Source organism: Gastrolobium bilobum, unplaced genomic scaffold (genome assembly GCF_033153095.1).
Source record: "Gastrolobium bilobum isolate Gb01-03AN ecotype WA unplaced genomic scaffold, APGP_CSIRO_Gbil_v1 utg3325, whole genome shotgun sequence".
Taxonomy (NCBI): Eukaryota; Viridiplantae; Streptophyta; class Magnoliopsida; order Fabales; family Fabaceae; genus Gastrolobium; species Gastrolobium bilobum.
Genome location: NW_026896131.1, coordinates 177,454 through 201,739, shown reverse-complemented (window position 1 = coordinate 201,739; position 24,286 = coordinate 177,454). Strand labels below are relative to the sequence as shown.

At 32.7% G+C, this 24,286-nt stretch overlaps 3 protein-coding genes across 3 annotated transcripts; 1 reads left to right on the top strand and 2 right to left on the bottom strand.

Annotated features, from left to right (window-relative positions):
* Positions 1–8,226: 8,226 nt before the first annotated feature.
* LOC133297931 (uncharacterized) lies at positions 8,227–11,878 on the top strand. Its single transcript, XM_061497168.1, has 9 exons — positions 8,227–8,503; positions 8,822–8,893; positions 9,241–9,462; positions 9,943–10,078; positions 10,232–10,394; positions 10,636–10,764; positions 10,910–11,104; positions 11,220–11,342; positions 11,507–11,878. The coding sequence occupies exons 1-9, from the start codon at positions 8,338–8,340 to the stop codon at positions 11,597–11,599; spliced, it is 1,299 nt and encodes a 432-aa protein (XP_061353152.1). The 5' UTR covers positions 8,227–8,337; the 3' UTR covers positions 11,600–11,878.
* A 3,550-nt stretch (positions 11,879–15,428) lies between these two features.
* LOC133297933 (transcription factor MYB35) lies at positions 15,429–17,245 on the bottom strand. Its single transcript, XM_061497170.1, has 3 exons — positions 17,094–17,245; positions 16,865–16,994; positions 15,429–16,278 (listed from the first exon to the last, which is right to left on the bottom strand). The coding sequence occupies exons 1-3, from the start codon at positions 17,224–17,226 to the stop codon at positions 15,429–15,431; spliced, it is 1,113 nt and encodes a 370-aa protein (XP_061353154.1). The 5' UTR covers positions 17,227–17,245.
* A 2,255-nt stretch (positions 17,246–19,500) lies between these two features.
* Positions 19,501–23,815, bottom strand: LOC133297932 (probable prolyl 4-hydroxylase 7). The gene is made up of 8 exons (XM_061497169.1): positions 23,558–23,815; positions 23,353–23,439; positions 23,186–23,243; positions 22,967–23,071; positions 21,930–21,987; positions 21,670–21,845; positions 21,457–21,517; positions 19,501–19,982 (listed from the first exon to the last, which is right to left on the bottom strand). The coding sequence occupies exons 1-8, from the start codon at positions 23,665–23,667 to the stop codon at positions 19,675–19,677; spliced, it is 963 nt and encodes a 320-aa protein (XP_061353153.1). The 5' UTR covers positions 23,668–23,815; the 3' UTR covers positions 19,501–19,674.
* Between the last annotated feature and the right edge of the window lie 471 nt (positions 23,816–24,286).

The following is a 24,286-nucleotide window of genomic DNA, read 5'->3' as shown; positions in this document are numbered from 1 at the left end:
AGAATTTGTTCTGTGAAATAAAAAGAAAAAGTTGATTAAGAGTTAAAATGGCTCTGCTGTGCTGAGTAAACTGTTTGAGCTTGTGCAGATCACTAAGTTTGGGGTGACTGTGAGCCACTTCTGTTAAAAAAAATTCAGTTCTTGTCCCAATAACTTGCACATACTCTGATATAAAATTTGTGTGTATCGAGTGCTGACTTTTAAAAAGAGGGTAACATGAATTGGGGTGAGGAAGAAATATTTTGTGATCAGAGGATTTCTAAAAAAATCGGGTGAGCCCATTAATTTTGTTACTCACTTGTGCAATTGGTTTCAATCAATTCATTAGGCCCAAATAAAAAAAAAATTCAGCCATTGTATGAAATAATTTGGGCCATGCCTATCCTACCAGCCCAATTATTTAACCCATTATCCTTTTTTTTGATTTATTAATTCAAAAATCAGAAGAGGTGAGAAGTGTTATTATTATTATTACTATTTTACTATTTTATTTATTTATTATTTTATTTTATTTTATTTTATTTTATTTTAATTTCTTCCCTCATATCATCTTCTTGCCCAATGAGCTGTGCACAATTGGTCTGAGCAACTAGTCTCAATCATGAAATTATCTGAAAGGGGTTGCAGAAGCTAATCACTACCATTAATGCACGTCTGAGAAATTGTTCAGCAGGTAGTAAACCTTGGGACTGCTCATAGGGTGGCGATTTGACTTATACATGCTTTAGTCATATCTCAATTTACTTTTCACTGACAAAATAAAGGGCTAGCTCTTTTATCATTAAGTTCTTTTTTTTTTTTTTAGTTTTTTATGAAAGAATAATTCATTTCCCCTCGTAGTCTTACACAACGCTCAGCATAGCATTTTTCCTTTCCGTTAGTCATAATCCATTAATGCTGTTTCCATCTTCGTTTAGCTTGCAACAGGATAACCGTGTTCGATTATACTATGTTGCACTGAGACAAAATGATATTTGAGCTGTATTGCTTCCTTCATTGATACATATTTTTATGGGAATGTAAGCTTGAGTAGTTTCATTTCTCTGTAAATGATTATTCCATTTTGTTACATTGTCATTGTTCCTCATTCTGCATGTTAATAATTTTGGCTTATTTAATTTTATTTTTATTTTTATTTTTATTTTGGCTTGATTTCATGTGCAAAAAATTTTACTTGTGTAATCCAACGTTGTACTTGCATGCTTTCTGTCTGAGTTTTATTGTTCTGTATTATTTGTTTAATGGTAAAATAGATACCTGTGAAACATTTCATTTCATTTCCAACTATTTTATTTATTTATTTATTTATTTTTAGCTTGCAAGAGTGACTCATTCAATTAACCAATTATTTATAGGTTTGTGTTGAGACTTAAATCACCAGTAGGAGATAGATTAGAATGTATCAAATTCATTTTGATAGATTGAGTTGCTGTATCATGCGTTAAGGCTCTTTGATTAAAATTCTTCTATGCATGCATACAAATTCTTGTCATCATACAAATCTGATATGTGTGCAAACAGTGAGTTCCACCATCTGTTTTTCTTGGCTTTCTACATGTTAAGTGGATAATCACGCTCCCCTGGTTGAGTTAAGTAGATTAATCTACATGTTTATTTTAGCTAATCACCTGTTCATTGATTCTTATAACAAACAGTAAGTGCTCATTCTATTCGTATGAATTTGTCTTCCTTCTCTAACATTTTCTGCCACTTTGTCATATAATCATGTTGTCCTAATATTTATTTATTTCCTTTGCTGACAAATTTACCTTTATGTTTCTTGTATTCACTGATTTATTTTTCAGTGAACAATGGCACCAAACAAGAATACCAAAATCAAGCATGGAGCAGTCAAAGGTAAGGCAGTTCACATACCAGCAACTCGAAGGTCATCAGCAGCTGGGTCTTCTTCTTCTGACCTTCCAGTCTCCGAAAGAGTTTCTCAACGTCTCAAGGAGTTGGCTCAATCCAAGTTAAAAATTCATTATGAGAGAGGATTCGACCTATCAGATAAAAGAGGAGCATATGTGGAACTTTTTGTCTGGCAACACGTCACGCCATGGAAATGGGAAGTCTTTGCTGATCATCCATCTGTTCAGGTGTCAATAAAGTTGGTTCACGATTTTGTGGCCAACTTTCCGGATGAGGAGGCACCACATGCAGTTCCAGTTAGAGGAAAATTGGTGGACATCTCTCCAGCAAAAATTCTGTAGGTGTACAACCTCACATTTTCAGAATACAACTGGTTCTTGAAGCTTCTCTCCGATAGAACTCAAACTGAGGTTTATTCTCTAATGGCACGAACGCTCACTGGGGATGGCTCGACCCAATGGGATTCTGAAAAAATGCTGACCACGGATCTGACAAAGAAAGCTCAAGTTTGGGCGAAATTTGTTCGACACCGCATTTTTTCCAAGCTCCACATGAATCACTTATCAACTAAGGTTGGTGTAGTGGTGTATTGCATTCTTCAAGGTCTGCCTTTTCACCCGGAGCGACTCATACATCAAGAGTTGTGTGAGAATTCAAAGAGGACATCTGGACCGTTCTACTTCCCTTGCTTGGTGAAGTTATTATGTGATGCTGCTGGAGTGCCTTCTTCCTCCCAAGATGGAGCACTGGTCTCCATCCCTAACTCTCCCATAAATGAGATATGCTTGAAGAGGATCGCTGAGGCCAGCCTACGGAAGAAGAGAAAAACATCTTCAGCTCCGCCTACACGAGGAACATCTTCAGCTCCGCCTACACAAGGAACATCTTCAGCTCCGCCTTCTCAAGGGAAAGCTAAGGGAAAGGTTTCAGCCATGGAGGAGCGCATTGATAAGCTGGAAAATGTCATCAAAGGTCTCCTCACGTACATAAAAAATACGAGACAATGCTGTGCAGCTTCGTACCAAGAGACTTTTCCTGAAGAAGACTTCCCTGAGCTTCCAGAACATTTGTTTCCAGGTCACCTCCATGAAGGAACTTCTCAAGCTGCTGCACAAAATTCAGATGAGTTGGTTGATCTGGATGACACCTTTTCTGCAAGCTGACATCTCTTGTTGGTACCCAGGTTCTTTATTTATTTTATTTTGTTAAGTATTTATTTTTTTTATTTTTTTTCCATTTATTGTTTTTTTCGTATTTCTGTTCTGCTGTGAGGACCCAGCTTAATTTTAAGTTTGGGGTGATTATATTTGCTGTAATTACATACCATTACTTTGTTGATTGGTCCATAAAATTGTATAAATATATCTGTTTCGTATGTTGAATTATTTGAGTGGTAACATGGAAATAATTTATAGCATGATGTGTTTAACATTATCACTGATTAAGTATAGCCAGTTTTAATTTAATTAATTCCTAGTCAATTAAGGATCTATGCTTAGTTGATAAGTAGTTATATAAGCTGCAAATCCAATTTACATGCCATAATTTTGTGTGATCCTTAACTTGATGATTCACTGAAAAACCACTGGATTAACAATCCATGTGAGATGTTTGAATCTAAACACTCTATTCCTTTGAGAGTGGTCATTGTGTATTGGTGTTTTGAATGCTGCATTCTGTTTGGATGACTAATATGTTATTTCTGTGTGATTGGGGCATTGTTTCTGAATGTTTAGCCTAGAGCCAAAAGCCTTACCCTTTGATTATATCCCTTGGTCCCTATATTTGAGCCTGAGGCCTTTCTTTTCTGATCATGTATCCTGATATTATGAGCCAATTTCCTTGTCCACCCTATATAGTTGTTTTAGTATTTAGCTACTTCTCATTAGCTCAGAAATACAATAAGCTAAATGAGGCAAAGGGGAATTGGTTGTAAAAAATTAGAAAAAGAGAAGAAGGAAAGGGGATCAAGAGGGAAACAGTGATTCTACAAAAAGAGTTCTCTGTTCTGTTTTTTGTAAAAAAAAAAAAAAAGAGAAGAAAAAAGAAGAAAAAGAAAGGAGATCTCTGAGCTTGAATCTTTGTAAAAAAGGGGAAGAGGCAGAAAGTAAAAAAGAAGTTGAACAAAAGGGGGAAGAGAGTTACTAATTTCCCTTTGTCTTGTTTTAAAAAAAAAATCAGAAAGAGCTAATGAGGACTAGTTAGACACTAAGGGTTAGCTTAATTAGCCAAGTGACTAGAAAAACAAAGATCCTAGCCCTGCCTCATTACAAGCATTAAAGACCTTTTGATGGAAGCAGCATATTGGACTTCAAATTTCTAAATGGTAGTGTAGATTGGAAGCATTCATGCATAATGACAATGAGTGACCTCCCTTATAAACAGGAGAGAGTGTGATTGATTGAATGTATCTGGAAAGGAATTCAGTGGAATTTCAATTGAATCATTTTAAGTTAAGGGTTGCAATTAAATGAATGAGCATGAATTTTTGATTGAACGTTTATGTAATTGCTGATTGACTGGAGTTGGGTGATTAATTGGTTGTAGGAATTGGTTGACATTAAACCTGGTCAATGCTTTAAAAAGAGTGATGTTTTGCACGGATGGTTAATTTAATTTAACTAAGTTATTGAAATTATATCTGTGTTGATATATAACTTATGAGTGAAGTTTGTCTGATTACTTGAGGGCAAGCAATTAATTAAGTTTGGGGTATTTTGTTAGCTATAAATTATGACTATTTTTAATGGCCTAGTTTTTATAATATTTGAGTTGAAGGCTGGATATTAGTGCATGGTAATGGGCCAAATGAGTGCCAATCAGCCCAAAGGTAAAAAAAGAGAGAAAGAGGTAATTTGATGATTTACTATTCTCTTTTATTATTTTTACTGCAGTTTGAAAGCAAGATCAACTCTTTGAAAGCAAGATCAAATCTGAACCATTGGATGGACAAAGAGATGGATGGACAGCAATGCATTTTGAGGCAGCTTTTTAGTTTTTAGTTAAATAGGAGTCTGAGTCATTAAGGGTCAGACACAGTTCTTTAGTTTCAGTTTTAGTTTTGAATCTTTGTAATTTCGTTCTTTAAATCTGAGTGTTGAGAAATTCTTTGAAAGCTGGATGCTAATTCTTCAATTCTTGTACTCGAAGTGCATTGACAACTCACCTTCAAGGAAGAGAACCATGGATCTGCATATGAGCTACTGTTTTCACACTTCTGCAAGTTTTCTTCCTAGCTCTAGTTTTGGATCTTTGACTCTTGAAGAACCGGTTTGTAACTTGACTTGAGTTTTCTTTAATGAATGTTTGTAATGCTTGTTTCTTTACTTTTAGAATTGTAATATTTTTGAATATGAGTTTCTAATCTTTTCCTTTTTGGGATTCACGATGATTGGGTGATCTCTATTTTTTTGAATACTGTGATGGCTTGCTTTAGTTTCATTTGATTAGCAAGATTTTGATTTTAAGTCCAAGTACACCATGAGAATGGATCTTGGAGTATTTTTGCATAACTATGATTGGGAAATCAGGTTATGTCTCTTGTTAATTGAACCCTTGAGGTTAGGGATAACCCAAGGAGGTCTTTGATACAATTTTTAAAGATTTAGAAGACTTTGGGAAAAGATCCTTCTAAAGATTAAAATCTGAAACTGGGAAGTTTCAGATAAAATAGCCATAGTAATTCGAATTCTGATACTAAAGTGTCGTAGCAGTTATCAAACGCAGGAATGCGAAATTTTTCCTTCATCCATGATTCAAGAATTCCAGAACCTTATAATTGTTACATTTGTGATTAGATATCTCTCTGTTAAATTTTGTTTAATACAAATCTGATAAGTACCTTGTTTCATTTAGTCTTTTCTTAGTTTTAAAAGATTGATTACTTAAATTCAAGAAATTAGAAATAGTAATTAAAAAAAGAAAACTAAACAAACTGAACTCTTTCTTTTGAGAAAAATATTAACCAACAATTAGCTTCTAGAGTGCATATGATTAAACTGAAAAGGTTAGAATTAGATAAATTTGTTGTAAGAGCGCAATTCAGTAAGGTGGTGGTCTAAATGGACGATAATAGTATATGAATATGATCAATATAGAAATGTTATAATTAGATATGAAGAGCACTCGAGCATCATAATGCAAAGAACAATTTTGAATGATCAAAATATTCTCTCTCTCTTTTTTGGATTACTGAATGATCAAAATATTCAACATGTTAGAAAAGGGCTCAGCACAACAATTATTGTCACTTGCAGTAAAAATGACATGGGTAAGTTACAAACAATATATATAATAATAAGGAACATGATAATAAAGACATGCTCAGCACTACCTTTAAAAAGAGTTTAAACTCTTAATCCTGGATTCGTCCCGAATTGGATTAGTTGCGAAGCAATGAACTGATTGGAATATTTTCAAAAAAAAAATTAGTTAAGGAAGAAGAGGAATAATAGTTTTTTTATTTTTTTATTTTTTCTAAAAGTTCAAACGTAAGATAATTTGGAAGAGTAACTTCTCTTTCCGAAAAGAATACTATTTACTTTCGCTAGAAAGAAGAATGTTGCAAAAATATATGAAGAAATTATTAATTTACTTTAATTATTTAAATAAAGGGAAGTAATTTTTTTATGTTGTAGAAAAATAGTTATATCAGAAACAGAATTACAAGTGAGATTCACAAATAAAAAAGAGGAAAAAAATAGAGATGAGATCTATCCTTTTTTATGTATGTAGAAAATTTCCTTCTTTTATATAACATGAGCTAAATATAATCCTTAAATAAAATGATGAATTGAAAGTCCATTTATGGTTCTCCAAGAATAAAAAACGTGCCCTCTTCAATTGACAACGCTTTGTTGTTTTTTTTTTTTCAGTATTTCCATCACAAGATATATTTTTTACAATATTCTCTTCTTATTAAAAAATATGTTTATGCAGTTACAATATTCTCTTAAAATATATTTTTCAATATTAAAACACATTTTATACTTATAGATAATTAAAAAATAGTTTACCAAAAAAATAATAATAATGGCTTTTATATTATTTTTTAATTTGTACTCAACATTATTTTATAGCACCGATACCGACACTTCGACACTTTAATTCTAAAAAAAATTAGATTTCGATACGTTAGGACACGTTTTGATATTGAATAAATGTTGCGTATATTATATTTGATATTCAATAATTTAACAAAAAAATAAAGCTAAATTTATAATACTTATTAATTTTGCATAGAAATATAAGATATCATAAATATTTATATTAAATTTAATAAAATGATAATAATAATCCAACGAATCTAATAGTTAGAAATAAAAATGTAACGCAACGTAATCTTTAAATCATTTTTTAAGTTTCTACAATGCGCGTTGAAATGTCGAAGAGTGCCAGAGTGTCAGATAATGTCAAAAAATATAAGACACAAAACGAGATTTTTGAAGTATCACTAATTATATATTATGTCATCCAAAACATGCCTAAGTGTAATTATGTAGAGAATGCGATGGATAAAGTTTCTATGCGACTATGGGTGTTGAGTAATTGCACAAAAGGAACAATAAAGTACACGGGAATTAATTACTGAACAAATCTTTATATCATTAAAAATTTAATCATTAATGCATGCCATTTAAATTTTGTAATATTTATAAGAAATAATATAATTTAATCATAATATCTTTTATGCTATTCATTAATATATATTATATATAAATATAATACAATATAAGTAATGGGATAATAAAAGAATAAAAGTTATTTATATTTAATTTTTTCTTTTATTGTGATCAAAGTCTGTATTATTTGAATTAAATATTTACATATTATTTATTGAAATAATATATATATACAAAGTTTGTTTTTTCTGCGATCAATGTAGATAAGTTATCTACATTAAATCAAGACGATGTCATTTTGGGATGAAAATCAAGGTATTTTGTAATTATAATCTATTTTAAAGTTATAATAATTTTTCTCATTATAATTTTTTAATTTATCAATCCAAAACAATATCATTTTAGAAGTGAAAATAAGTAACTTATCTGCCTTCAAAGTAGAAACATGAAACATTAAAGTCATATATATATATATATATATATATATATATATATATATATATATATATATATATATATGGTTCATTTTATTACGGATAAGTTATATATATGGTTGATTTTATTACGGATAAGTTATCTTAAGAAATCAAACATGTTAAATTGTTAAGGGAGTGGTAGCATCCACGTTAATAATTACGCGCCTCCACGTATCCTATTGTGCACCGTTTGATCGAATACTCAAATGACCCCACACACTTTAACAGTTGCGTCATCATGAATGACTCTACCAGCTCAACCACGATGCTGGAGAGCTATCTCAATTGATTCTCCGAACACCCACTGAGAAAAAGCAGCGATTTTTGCGAAGAAGAAGAAGAATCAGGAAGAGGGTCACGGAGAAGAAATGGGTGGTTGTGGGTCCAAGCCCAAGGTCTCCGAGGACCTAACAACGAAGAAGAAGAATCATCGCAGGAGAAGAAGAAGAATCCTGCGCAGACGCGTTTCTTCTCGCAAGATCGAAGCCAACATCAGTCACTCTAATCCTGCTTTATCTTCTAATCGTGCTTCAGGTACTTACTTGTACTTGAGATTTTTTGTTTTTGGTTGATTGATGATAACCTCTATTTTTTTTTTTCAGTTTTTTTTTTGTTTTTTAATTGTTGTACTTTTATTATAAAAAAAAAATTGAATGCTTCAGTTTAATGAATGCTATTATTGGTTTGTACTTTCTCTGAGTTCAAATTTATGGGTTTTTTTTTTTTTTGGTTAAAATTTAATGCCATTTTCTCTGAGTTGAAATTTGTGAATATTTTTTTTGGGGGGTTAAAATTTAATTCTCTTTGGATTGACATTGAATTGAGGCTCCTTCTTTACTTTTCTGTTTATAGATGTTGCTTGGTTTGATTCGACTTCAGCGTTGGACTCGGAATGTGATGACGATTTTTATAGCGTCTACGATGGTATGTGGATTTTTTTTTCTTTTTCTTTTTTAATTTTGAGTATCAAATTAGCATTTTAATTTATTTTTCTTGCCAGCATGGTTATGTGTTTGTTGATCACCGACAACAGAAACTAATGGTGCACCCTTGTAATATTTGTTGTAGCAATTCTTCTTTGAAGATTGCTAAGAATCAAGCCACTATGATTGGTCTAGTGGTGAAGGGTTTGGGTAGTTTGTATTAGATCATTTATTCAATTCTTATCATTGTATTAAAAAAAAAAAAGATTGCTAAGAATCAAGCCAAACCAAAAGATTCTACATTGAAATCTGATAGCCCTCAAACTGAGTTAAACTTTGTTTCAACAGGAGAAGTGTTTACTGGTCATGCAGATGAAATTGGAGAGGACAGAAAACTGGCCCCAGATCATTGGGGGATTCTGCCAAACACCTGCTTGCCTTGCCTTTCTTCTAGTGCCCTCGCTATTGAGAAAAGAAGGCCATCAAGTCCTGATACCGCAAGTTCACGGAGGAAGTCGCTTTCTAAACTCTCCTTCAAATGCAGGGAAGGGTCTTCTGATATGACATTAAGTGAGTGTTCTCAATATTTTTTGCCTGCAATAATTGCTTTCTGTTTTTGTTCTTTTTGTATTTTCCAGTTTTATGTGAGTGGAATAATTAGAATGACTGTGAAAGTGGAGATACCGTGTTTGCTTATAATTGAGCTTCTTTTAATTCTCTGCTGTGCTGACAACAAAGTAAAAATGAAGAAAGAAATGAAAGGCATCAGTTACTTTTATTAGCTCTTCCTGTTCAGCTTGCTGTATCATGCACTTTCTAGATTTTAGATACCCTGGGGCAGTGGTAAATCTACTTCTTTGTGACCAAAAGGTCATGGGTTCAAACCCGGGATACAGTCTCTTTGCAAATATGCAAGAATAAAGCTGCATATAAGGATTGCTCTCACTCTTTCTAGTTAGGGTTTAATGGGAAGTGGTTTTGGAGTGGTTTGCTACTAGTTCTTTTTATGGTTTTTCTTGTTAATAATTCATGGCTTCTCTTTTGTTTCAGATTCCCCAAAGGCATTTAAACAAAAACCATTAGCAGGTTCGTCGATTCCATATTGTCCAATAGATAAGCAAACCCCTGGTTCTTGGTCACCAATTGAGCCAAGTTCCTTCAGAGTCAGAGGAAAAAACTACTTAAGGTAGGCACCAAATGCTTATTTTGGACTAGACTTTCTTTCGGTGATTTAACCTGTGGTTAGGGATGACCCTCATGTGGAGGACATTATCGCTAAACAATCAAGCATTGTTCCATTCTTTATAGTTTTATAATCAATTTGTTGTATGGTTGGTAGGGATAAGAAGAAAGAATTTTCTTCAAGCAGTGCTGCTTTCTATCCTCTTGGTGCTGACCTCTTTGTGTCTCCTCGGAAAATTGATCATATTGCTCGTTTTCTTCAAATTCCTGCAATAAATATTCCTGGGGATGTTCCTTCTATTCTTGTTGTAAATATTCAGGTAGCTGTATTTTTTTCCTGTTTAAATTTAATTTGAACTGAGAATTTCTCGTCCTTATTACTGAGGTGCAAAATTTATGTTGGACCCCCGAAGTACAGAGCTTTTTCCCATTCTGAATATGGGTGGCAATATTATTTATAATCTCTATATATGTGCTGAAAATGTAAAGCGTACACATTCATCACAATGTGGACTTTTTTTCATGAAGATTGTGACATATTTATGCTTGTTTCAAATGCAGATACCATTGTATCCTGCCACTATTTTCCAAAGTGAAAATGATGGTCAAGGAATGAATGTGGTTTTGTACTTCAAATTATCTGAAAAATATTCTAAAGACCTTCCAGACCAATTCCGAGAAAATATCAGTGTAAGGGGGATATGCGCTCTTGCCTTTTTTACTCTATCATTCTGCCTCATGTTACAGAGAAGATTTTTCCTCTGTAACTTTTTGTTTTAGTCTTTAGAGACACTTCATTAACAAGTTGTGTGCCTGTTCTTTTGATCCCTGACAGAAATTGATTAACGATGAAGTGGAGAGGGTTAAAGGCTTCCCTCTAGATTCAATTGCACCCTTTAGGGAGAGATTAAAAATTTTAGGTAGAGTGGCAAATGTGGAGAATCTTTCTTTAGGCGCTGCTGAAAAGAAGCTTATGAATGCTTACAATGAAAAACCTGTTCTCACACGTCCTCAACATGAGTTTTACTTGGTAAATACACTTCATATTCTAGTTACAGATTTAATTCTTCAATAAATTCTTTGTGGGCCATTTAATCTTGCATTAAAGCAACCATTTCTGTTTCCTGATGCTATTTCTTTCACAGGGAGAAAACTATCTTGAGATAGATTTGGACGTACACAGATTTAGCTATATTGCTAGAAAAGGATTCGAAGGCTTCATCGAAAGGCTGAAGCTATGTAACCTTGATTTTGGTCTGACGATTCAGGTAATCTTCTTATCATTTTATTTGCAACATAAACTTTCATTTGTAATAACACTGTTAAACTTAACTGCTCCGTGTATATTCTCTATAGCTCTCTTAAATTTAGTTTATTATAAGAAGTTTCAAGTCCCGGTATATGATATATATCTATTTCCTTCTTGATTTAGGGAAACAAGGCAGAAGACTTGCCAGAACATGTATTATGTGCAATTCGGCTGAACAAAATTGACTATAGCAATTTCAACCAGATTGGCTTTTAAGTCAAAGCTTCAACATAAAAAGAGTTTTAACCTTAATATATTTCATAATGATTACAACTGTGTTATTCATATATGTTGTTTTGAAATGAGATATTATCGCAAACCGCGATGTATGAAGTTCTTGACTCATTGACATAAAGGTTGTAGAATGTATAGTAATGGGGATTAATCAAGATTGGAAATAATCAATGAGTAATTTGTCTTTACCAAAGATACAAGTAGGTGTGGATTGATTACAAGACCAGCTCACACACGAGATTTTTGTGTTAAGGTTGACCCACATTTATAATTGTGTTGTATTTGTATTGATAAAAATAAAATGAAAAAATTCTTGTCTTACTCGTGTTGACAGAAAGCCGACACGAAAAAATTTATATTGTGTTACATGTCAAATCACAAATGTGACATTGATCTGCATTTTTGTAGTTAATTACATTTTGACTAGCTGATCATTTGTGCGAAGTCATTGTTTAATTATTATTGATAATTGGTTAAAGCAACATTAAATATATAGGTTATTGATGTTATGTTGTGTTAATCCGTCAGTATTGAGAATAAATAGATTTGATATTGGTAGGTTGTTCGTGTCATGTTAATTCACATAATAAGTAGGTTTTGTTCATGTTGAAAGTTTGGACAAGAATCTTTATTTGTGTTGTGTTTTGGTTAAGTATATTTATATTCGTATCCAATTTTGACCAAACACGAACACAATCTGGTGAAACCAATTGCTACCCTACCCTAGATAAAATCTGTCACCTAAACATAGTTTTCACGTATTATATTATGAATTGAGGTCATGTCACCTATCATAGTATGAATTGATGTCATTGCATATCTTTCTAGAGTATATGGACAACATGAATAATAGGACAAAAAAAGCTACAGAATTACCTATATAACAGTGAGTAAATATTTATCGTGAAAGCTTACAAGATGAGCTCAATTTTAGGATTGAACAGTTTGTAAAGGGAGTAGATTTTAGAACCTAACTAATTTCTACATGTCGATTTATAAACACGTTCGTAAATTATGAGTGTGAAATGTCCCATCTGAATCTCTCTCTTCTAATCAAACAAAGTTGCAAACGGTTAATAAATGATGGCAACAATTCAAAGGATCGTTACAAGAATGGTTTAATTAATTTGAAAGAGAATTTAAAGATAAAATGAACTGTTGATTTTTGTAATGAATTCCTTCGAAAATCAAAATTAATTGTATATAATAATCTCAATCATTTAATAATTTTAAGGGAAACGGAAAGCACACTTTACGATTTAGAAATTTAAACTGGAGGCAAGTGTGACATGTAATTTCAATCATGGTATATAAATTCATGTAATTATGGTTTATAATTTCAAACAAGCCTGATACACTCTATCCTCGTTTTCATTTACTTCCCCCTCCTTCTCTATGAGACCTTTTGTGAGTTTTTTAAGTACTGACCTTGATGAGTCCTCCCTTAAAAAACTAAAATTGTGAAGTAACTTCTACAATATCTATAGAGAGGAGCGTTATTCTTATAACCTAAAAGTTTTACAACCTCTTGTAATTTATTTATTTTATTGTTGATTTCCATCAATCGATCAGTAATAATTTATTGAAAATTAATTATTAATGATAATATGACTCAATAAATCATAACCGTTAAATTGACGAAAATCAATAATAAAAAAAAAGTTATAAAAATAACGCTACTCATTCATAAAATAAGCCATGAAAAATTAGCTTGTTTAAGTCCCTTGCTATCATCCTTATTTTATGCCCCCACAGGCACACCAACATCTCATTTATTCTTTTGTGCATTGCTCCGAGTTTATTTATTTATTTATTATTATTTATTAGTTTATTTTATTGATTATTCGACTAGTCCAATTCAGGACCAATAGAATTATATCGGTGGCAAAACTCTTTAACACAGATATGTTATCAGGAAACCGAATTTGAAACTACTGATTAAGCTGGAACAATCCATTACCAATTGATAGTGGTGATGATCGAGTTTTTTTTTTTTAGGGGTTTAATATTTGCATTTTTCACATTTTTGCTTATTTTCTTTTGTATAATTGAACATTCTCTCTTGATGAAACTAGCAAAAAACATAAGCAGAACAACAATATGATCATTGAAGAACCTTTGTTTCTATCAAAAACAACGAAAAGAAAAGTTCATTGACAAAAGAGGAAGAATGGATGACATATTTGCATAATAACATGAAGAAAATAACTCTTAATCAATCACGAATTGTTGGAGAACTCATACATCGCCCAAAAATGGAAGAGAAAAAACTTCTGTGTACCTTATTTTCAGATTTAGATAAAGAAGATGAACTGAGAGGACCTGAATGAGGTGCAAATTCATCATCATGCAACCTTCTTCTTCCTTGTATGTTTCTTTCCATTTGTGACACATTCTCTTCCTTGTTTTTGTTCATCCCAGAAGATGCTTTTGGTTCTATGAATTGCATTTGATCTTGCCATATCCTACCAGAAGATCCTTGTCTTCTAAATGAAGATGTTGATCTCTGCAACGTATTCATGATGTGTTAGAATTTCCTCTGTTGTATGCTTTTCTTTTGATCTGTTTATGAAACACTTTTTTCTCTCAATAATTCTTTTTAACTGATCAAAAAACTGCTTTTGATTTAGAGAGAGAAGATTACATAAGTTGTGGACAAAGCATTTTTGTTTGGTTGTAATAAGGATATGGTTATGATTCATTTAGGTTGTAAATGCAAATATAGTAAATAGCCTTCTATATTTATGTCTTATCCATACAATTTTGACTAATTCATTCCTGTCAATTGCTATATCTGGAATCTGACAAGTAACAAGTGTTGTTATCTACTCCTTTGGCGAAGCTATATTTCAGGGATATAATAATACAGCAATTGTTGGTCTGTTACTTATTTTCAGGTCTCCTTTTTCATGATTTGTGTTTCCATTCTTTTTTTTGTTTGACTAAATATAGATTTTAACAATCTATAATAAATCAATATAAACTTTGGGGAAGGATATTGTAACAACCAAGTTGTGTTACTACCAAGTTACTACCAATCAATCTCACCGTTAGATCGATTATGTTGATCCAACGGTTATATTTATTTTCATCTTTGTATGGTCATGATTTCTTAAATTTAATACTTTATATTTATTTCCACCTTTGTATGGTTATGATTTTTCATATTTAATGCTTTCACTTTAAATATGGGGAATCATAACCATACAAAGATGGAAATAAATATAACCGTTGGATCAACATAATCGATCTAACGGTGAGATTGATTGGTAGTAACACAACTTGGTTGTTACAATATCCTTCCCCATAAACTTTAGCAAACATTTATAATTTTATGTACTCTAAAACGAAGTCGTTCGGGGGATTAGGGAAAAAAATGTAGGGTATCTTGAAAATTTTACTTTCTTCTAGTGTCATGAATTTTATTAAAATGTGTTCCTATTGACGTCGTTTTGGAGTTGTAAGAGATAATTTTATCACATGTTACACCAGAAACGTTAATCCCATATAAGAAACATATTTTTTAATGATCTTTAATAGAAGATATTTCATACAAATATTTATTCATACATATTAAGGATTTTTTTGTTGTGTAGGAGGTCCTAAGACTAGTAAGGAGGCCAAGGAAGAAAAATTAAGTGCAAATAATAAAGGAATCCTTGTGAAGAGGATATATCATAATAAAAATCACAACTAAGCAAACAATGTGAAACAAGCAAACAATAATAAAATAACTGGGTCTAATGTGAAAGTCTTGTATTTAATTATCCTACTAATAATTAATAAACAGCAAACAAAGCAAAACAAGAACTTAATAATCAAAAGAAGCATCCAAAAGTTCAGGGAATGTTGCCCTTATCTCACTATCCCTATCCAAAATACCATCCACGAAGGAATTCCCTGAAGCTGAATGACCTTCACACTGATTGTTAATTTGATCTCCCATGCTTGTATCACAAGCTACATCCCCAGAACACTCACTTGCACCTCCTTGCTTGTCATGGCCATTGCTTTTGTTATTATTGGAAAGTTCAACTTCACTTAGCATCAGACCTGAGGGTTTCAATGATGACATAACCTTGTGCAGGTCACACTGTTGAAGCTGTTGAAACTCTGACCACATAAAAGGGTCACTGTGGAGAAACTCACTCCAATCAAAGGAGGAACAAGGAGGGGTAATTTGAGCCTGAGAAGTGTTACAAGAATAGGACTGTGGTGAGCTTAATCCTGTGAAATTAGAGGAAGATGAGGAAGAGCTTGAGGATGCAGATTCACTAAAGAAATGTGGTTGGACATTCTCTGGACTTATGACTTGGTACTGAACCTGATGTTCCCATGAGTGAACTTGATCCTCTTGTGTGTGCTCCACCATTGGATTCTTCTTGGCACCTGCATTGGCCATTCCTGATGAGTACTGGGATGCACTTGGTTCAGTTCTGGTTGGTAGCACGTTGCTCATCAAGTCCTTGTTGACAAAACTCATTTGGTTGGTGCTTGGAAGTCCACTTATGCTTCCCAAGTCAGAGAGGACCTGTGACACTGGCTTATGGGTCACTGGATCAATTCCCATCTTCATAAGCTTCTTCCTCAGCTTTGTGTTCCAGTAGTTCTTGACATCGTTGTCTGTTCTCCCAGGTAGTCTTTTAGCAATTAAAGACCATCTGCATTAAAAAAGCAATGTTTGTACTTTGTAATGAGATCACACAAATAAAGTGATGATGAGATTTTTATCTTTAAAAAAAAAAGAAATAAAAGGAAAGGAGAGAAAAAAGGGTTTATAGTTGGCACGTTAGTAATGCATGCCAAAGTTTATGGTTAGTTCATTCTCTCAATAAACCTAAACAATACAAGCTATATTGTTCTCATGTCATAAACCAACAACTGCATAACGTTTTGTCCCGCTAATTTTGATTATTTTTCTGAGACTAATAGCTATATTACAAAATAGAATTTAGAAAGTTGCACCTTATGTTGTTATCAGAAGGCTTGGAATAAATTATAAGCACTTCAGAAACTAAATCACCTTTCCAAAATGAAGCAAATAGGTGAATGGAATATGATGTAGTTAAAACATAAGAATATGATGTAAGATTCTTATGCAGCAGGTTTATTACACTGAAAGATTTATATTTTACTTTAAAGCCAATCTAAATAAGTAGTTTTAATTTGGGTCGCATTTAATATTCACTTAATACATTACAATAAGGCTACACAAGAATTTTTCCAAATAAAAAGAGTAGAACATACCTGCTTCCTATGGCTTCATGAAGGTTAATAATGAACTCTTCTTCTTGGGGAGTGAAATTGTCATGCTTGAGGTCAGGTCTTAGGTAGTTGGTCCATCTTAACCTGCAGCTCTTACCACACCTGTTCAGCCCTGCAATAAAGTTCAAGAAAAAGAGTACACTTACATCATATGAAATTATGTCTCTTAATTTCCCATTTCACTATTTCAGGTGGAAGGGATTGAGAAAACCTGCTTTCTTTGGAACCAATGTCCAATTTCCAATTCCATGATTGGATACATAGGCAAGTATTTTAGCATCTTCCTCAGGAGTCCAAAGACCCCTTTTCACATTGGATTTGTCACAGCAAGGAGGTCTTCCCATTTTTGAATGAGAGAAAGAGAAAAAATGCAGATATGTATGGGAAGGACTGAGTGAATTATGTAATGGTGATGCAATATGCATTGAAGGGCAATTATAAAGTGGTGAAAGGGACTAACGTTTAAGATATGAAGAGGCAAGAAAAGCATGCAATTTTTGGCTCTAAATAACAACAATTGCATGATAATATTCATCTTTTTGTAAACAAAATAAAAAACCAAAACCATTTGTATGACATCAGAAACATTATGCAAGTGCCTTCCATTCCTTCTCTCTCTCTCTCTCTCTCTCTCTCTCTCTCATGCTTGGCTCCCAAAGCAATATCTATTTCAGGTACAATTCGAATGACCTATTTGGTTAAAACAGACTTAGTTAACTGATTCTTATACCTTCGAATGACATGCAATCAAAATTCTTTTATCTTATGTTCCTTGGCTGATAAGCCTCTCTTCATTAGTACAATGCCAACTGCCAACAGAACATATGCCTTCGGATACAACAAAATAACAAAGAAAACGTCCATATACATAGATCCTTGTCACAAGTTAGATTCATACTGAAGAGCTTGTGTAAGCATTCTATCACTAATTTATGAAAAATGAATCTTTGTATCTTACACTATTTCCTTACATTTCTTTTTCTCCTTTTTTTCTTTTTTAGGCAAAGGAAAGTTGTCCCATATAGCCTATGTAGCACCGATACGACACGCGACACGTGACACGACACGACACTCCGACACGTCAATCCTAAAAAAATATGGATTTCGACACGTTAAGACACATTTTAATATTAAATAATATTTTTAATTTATATAGCGTATATTTCATTTAATATTCAATAATTTAACAAAAAAATAAAACTAAATTAATAATACTCATCAACACCTTATAAAGGTGGAAGCTTTAATAAAAAAACAGGAACTGGGATGAGAGAGAGATAATATCAGATAGAGAGATCAAATCAAATTAGAGAGAGATCAGAGAAAAGGAGATACAGCAAGAGTGTAATAGGAATTGACAACAGATGATCTCTTAAGGGGAAAAAGGCAAAAAAAATAAAATTGATATGATCAGGTGGAAGCTTTATTAATATATTTCAATTTTTTAAAAAATAATTTTTATTTCAATTTTTAAAAAAATAATTTTTTTTTACGAAAATGTCATTTGACCGTGTCAGAACGTGTCGGCTTGTGGGACACGACACTCCCTGTTTTTTGGAGTGTCTGTGCATCCTTGCATATAGCTTATAGTGGTACTCACACAACAATATATATCCATTGATAAGGGGGAAAAATGAAATTAAACCCAACACCTTTTGTCAACCTTGTTTAATCCTACCACCAGCTTTTGTTTACATCACTTTCTTGCACTCATGGGAGGCAACGTGTCTAAAACTAACCCCAATCCCTTTAGAGGGATTAAATTGGTGTCAGTTCTACATGGGAATAATAGTGTGCAAAAACAACGCGACCCATCACAACGTGTTATGTAATATAGCAAGTTATAAGCTTAGAATAACGATCCCATTTTTATTTTTTCAAGAGATGTGCCTACAACTTCATTCTACCTAGCGAGTATAATATTTTATGATTAATTTATTATTATAGCTTTACTGATTCATCCGCGGAAAATGAAACAGCATATTGAAATATTCTTTCACTACCATTTATAGGAACACCCCAAGAATTGGAAGTGAGAGGATAGTGATGAATGATCCATTACTCGTCTTCGTCCAACCCAGAAAAAAAGAACGAGAAAGTAGAGGAATCAAAGTGAAAGCATCAGACACTCTAGGTGGTGTTTGGTTGCGAGCTTTTCACCGGATATCTATGTTTCTGAAATATGACTTTTAGAAACATCATGTTTGTTTCAACGCATTTTCACCAAAAACCCATCTATCCAATTTGTCTGGATTTATGAAAAATATAGATATCCGCACTGTTTAGAAACCCAATTTGAAGGTGGAATTTTTCGGAAAATCGGTTATCTGACTTTTAATGCACGGTTGATTTCATAAAGTTACCTAATTTTCTCAGTAAAGTTTTTCCCTACCAAACAACTTTTTTTTACATTTTTCTACCTATCTCACTTTATCTATCTTTCCAATCATTTCTCTGTCTATTACATTTCCCTACAAAACACCCCCATGCAAAGGATGTCAAGCAATCCAAAAACCCTCTTAATAAAGCAGGCCTCACCACTTATCTATCTGGCCAAAAAAGGTGGTACATCCAGTTCTCATCTTTGATATATGGGATATGGCTAAAATTCTTGTGTTTTCACCCTTCAAAAGCAACAAAACCAATAAACAGGTATCAGAAACTGCTATGCAAGTTACTGCAGGAGTTCCATGTTACAGTTTAGTAATAATGAATGTTGTTATATACAATATATTTGACAATGTATTATAATTCTACACGCATTTCAGAGCAGAGAAAATGTAATAGCCTCCCTAGGACGAACACATATTGCAACTCTTCATACAGTTTCCTTTGACTTCTTCATTACCAACCATATAAAGTGGGTTCTTCTCACATTCACCTACTTTAGCCCACCTAGAGCAATTTTCATTCTCATCAACACATTCTCCACTATCTACTCGCGTGAGTGGTTTGTTAAAGTCACTCACGTGAATCCACTTAGTTGCAGACCACTTCTCACCCTCAATGACAGGGCAGCTTCCATGCAAGCTGGCAGTATCTGTAGTTGCATCTAGATGAAGACTAAAGAACAGCAAGGCATCACCCTTCTCAGGTTTTACTGAAATGATAGAAACTGAAAGAGTTAGAATTTAGATCCTATGCCAAAAAAATATGGCAGTAGAGGTGACAGTTAGATTATATAAGCAGATAAGTCAAAAAACCCAAGAGATTTTAATAATTGTAACAACAGTAAGACATCAAAGAGAAGGTCGGTTTGGTTCATTTCCTACGTGACAAGTCATCGAATGCTTATTGTTTCATAAGATCAATATTGACAATCACATTACAAAATCCTTTTGGCAAAACAAAGGTGTTCAACAGAGCAACACATAACTACAATGATTTCAACCAACTTAGTAATACCAAATGAGGCAGCTAAGAACCAAACCATGTTACAAAAAATGGTAAAATAGTCATTTACCCCCACTCATTTAAATTTTGGCAAAGAAAGGACCCAAATGAGTTTTAGATAGGGAAGGAGGAAAAGAAAAAATAGAGACTGTATTGAACCATATAAGATTCAAAAATACAATACAAAATAGCTAGAAATATATGTATACTAATAATTAAGTCAAATACAAGCTAAGTATTACTAGAAAGAACATAAGCCCACTAATAAATAAGACTACGTCCCTAATTAAAGAATTAAATCAGTAATATTAAAATTAGGAAACAAATCAAACAATGACTAAGACTGCTTCCTCAATTAGATAACTAATTGATTTCACAATATCTTCTATAGATCTTTTGAAATATTCTGAAATCTGAAGATATTCTAACATACAATAAAAATATTATACTATGCATAAAATGATGATTTTTTCATATTGATATAACATGTTGGTGTGAAGAATCAATTCAATCCAAAAGCTTAAGTTGTTGAGTGAAAGGTCATATTGATGATTGTTATATACTATATCTCTACCACACCTTTGCACGCAAGAGCCCTTGGCCTTGATGTGTGCATAGCGCACAGGCTTATTTTATTTTTGGTTTATGTTGCGCTGATTTTTAGCATACTTTTATTTTTATTTTTATTAAAAAAAGGGGGCAGTGAGGATCGATGATACCATGTAAAGAACTAATTCAACCCAAAAGCTTAAGTTATTAAGTAACTGTCACATTAACAGTTTTTATATATTATATCTCTAACGGAAATATATATTGCAAAACATCCTTTGGTTTTGGTTTCCAACTTCTAAAATTTATGACTTGGCTATGCATAATGTCAAAATTTATACAATATGTCTGAATCTCAAGTCAGACCAATCTTCACTCGGAAATTAATCAGGCTCAGGACTGGGTCCAAAGAATTAGCCTAATTAAAATACAGGAGTAATCAGACACAGTCCAAACAAGCCCATGAACACTCCAACATATTCTTGTAACATCCTCTTGCCTAAAAGAATAACACAGGACTATGCACACCACAATATTAAGCACTGGTAGCTTGAATGTATGTTCTCTCTGCTATATAGATCAAAATAAAGAATAATCTAAAGTTAACAAGTCAAACATCATGAAATTGATACCTGCATATCCTTTGTGAGCACATTCAGACCAGCTCTCATCTTTTGGCTGCGACAACTTTGACTGAAGAAGCAGACAAATTAATCATGATTTTATATTTCTTTTCTTTTTCTTTTTCTTTTTCTCTTTCTTTTGTGTGTGTGTGTGTGTTGGGGGGGAGGGGGGGTTAATTAAAAGGAAACAACATAGAATCAAAGACATGAGGAAGTCTTCACCTCAGAATTAGGAAAAATTGTTTCCCCACCCTTCTCAACATTAGACAAATACATTAATACAGTAGCAATCCGATGGCCACCCATAAGTTGATTGGCCTTGTCATGGAAGAAATCAAAATGTGGTTCATACTTCTGACCATGCTCATAGTGCAATACTTGCATAGACTCACCATTCTCTGATGCATTATAGGCAGATAATAAAATTAAAGTGAACAAAAACGAAAACTGAAATGGACCAAAGAATTATATTATCTACTTACCTACAGGAAGGAATGTCCATGTAGCAATTCTGGCTTCAATATCAGCAACTATTTCGTCCTTAAAGATTAAATAGATGAAAAAGGAACTAAACATTCAAATTCAATAATTAAAACCACAAATGTTAAACAGCATGTTTAGAGTAAAACTTCAGCTCATGAAAGCATACTTATTTGTCATGAGAATTTGTAGAGAAACTTTGCATAAATTTTCCTAACCTAGTTAGAGGAGCAGATTATTGTGAGGATATGTAAAAGTGGATTTTCTGATCTAGGATATCTTCAACCAACCAGCATATCCTTTGAGAGCACATTATAGAAGTCTTCCCAAAATAAATTTTATTATAACTAGGTTTTGATTGCTTAATGACACCCAAATAAATTTATTTATAATAAAATTTTGGATAGAGAAGGTAGAATAGAATGGCAGTTCACAAGACAACCCTAGACATCATTAAACATTTAAACAATATCTTTTCATTATTTTGTTCATCCATAACAGCAAATTTTTGCTTAGGGAACAGATGAGTGCAGAAAAATAATACTTATTTGAAAGCAATATATATTTTATTTACTCACAAGTCATTGTTCTAAGTGTTCAAATCTATATACTCGATAGCTACTCAAGAGTTATAGTTCTGTGTATTTGAAGGAAGGCCCTAGATACTAATGTAGTACCTTCCCAGATTATAAGTTTCAGCAAAGAAATTAAACTAGATGGTCCCCAATTCTTATACATCATTCCCAAGCCTGAAAGTAATACCTCGCCTATCTTATGTTTCTTTACCCTGTATTAAGCGCACCAAATCATCCAGACACTAAACAAATTTCTAGTACTTTTTTCAACATCAAGCATCACCGATAAACATGCCTATCCTCGGAAGATAACAAGAACCATATATTCCAATAAAAACACAAGCCAAAACTAAAAAAAAAATAAAAAATTGTCAACCATATTTCTCTTTATTCTAGATATTATAATTACATGAAGAACCTAAGAGTTTTGACATAGACATAAAGTAAATTTTCATTGATTATACCTGTGCCTTGTTAAGAAACATCCCAGAACTCGTTCTGACTTCACTCATTACACTTTTACCGGATTCATTATCCGCTACCATAGACTTCTCCAGCTTATCCTTAGCCTAATATCACAAAAATTCAGGCATTGAACACAATATACACACTATTAATTAACCCCCCCAAAAAAAAAATCTCAAACCCAAATCCAATGCTAATTATTATAATAAAATCCAAACCAGATTTATCATATGATCACATTCTTTCTCAGATAAAAATCCCTTGTATAGAAAAGCCCTGCACACCATAATTCACAAAAATTAAAAATTAAAAAAAAAATAAAATAAATCAAAGCAACCCTTTTGTCTAACACAGGAAAAGAACAATGAAAAGGGTTAAATTGTACCTGGGGCTCCACGAGAGTTGAGTGACCCGTGTGGGATCAAACTTCACTGAAGAGACACCTCTGTGTAATCTAAGCACCGATCCATGCCTGTGATACAAACACAAATTGAAAACACGAAAAAAAAATGAAAGGTCAGATTTTTTTGACATTTTCAGATATAAACAGAGAAACAGACAAATGGGTGTGTGGTATTTATATCAAATACTTGGTGGGCTTGTCTTCTTCTAAGCCGGGCAATCGAATTGAAGAAACAGAGAGATCAGCGAGAAAACAGAGGAAACAGAATAAAACTGGAACAAAATGGAAAGAAACCATGATGAAGAGGTTGGTGGGGTGTCACGAGAAGGGTGCAAAATGTAGTTAAAGAACTAACATAGAGATATAGAATGAGAGAACGTTGAAAAATGTGAATTGAGTGTGTATTCTGTTTTTCCTTGATTTTGTCGTTTCAGACAATTAATACAACAAGAAAGAAGCCCACAGGATTTGGCTTCTCTCCACTCTGTCGGTTTTATAACCATTGGCTCTTGCTCTTCCTTAATCCCACTTTCTCGAAGCTTCCTTTGCCAAAATCACAAGAAAAAATGAGCATAGTGATTTAATGGGAGTTATTGTTTGACTAGCAATATCGGAAAAATGTTTATTTTTTTAAATGACAGTTATTTTGGTTAAAAATATTGTTTTTATTTAATATTTAAATTAAAAAAAAATTATTTTTTCTCGTTATGATTTATGTTTCTCTCACCATAAAATAAAGTAATTCTAATTAAAATAACATAATTTTATTAAAAAAAGTGTTTGGCATTTTAAATGATATAAAATCATGTCATTTTAAGAGAGATGGACACAAAATAATAAATTTTTATTTAAAATTTAAATTAAAAAATCACTCATTTTTTTTCCCATAATTTTCAATTCTTGTGTTAATCTTTCT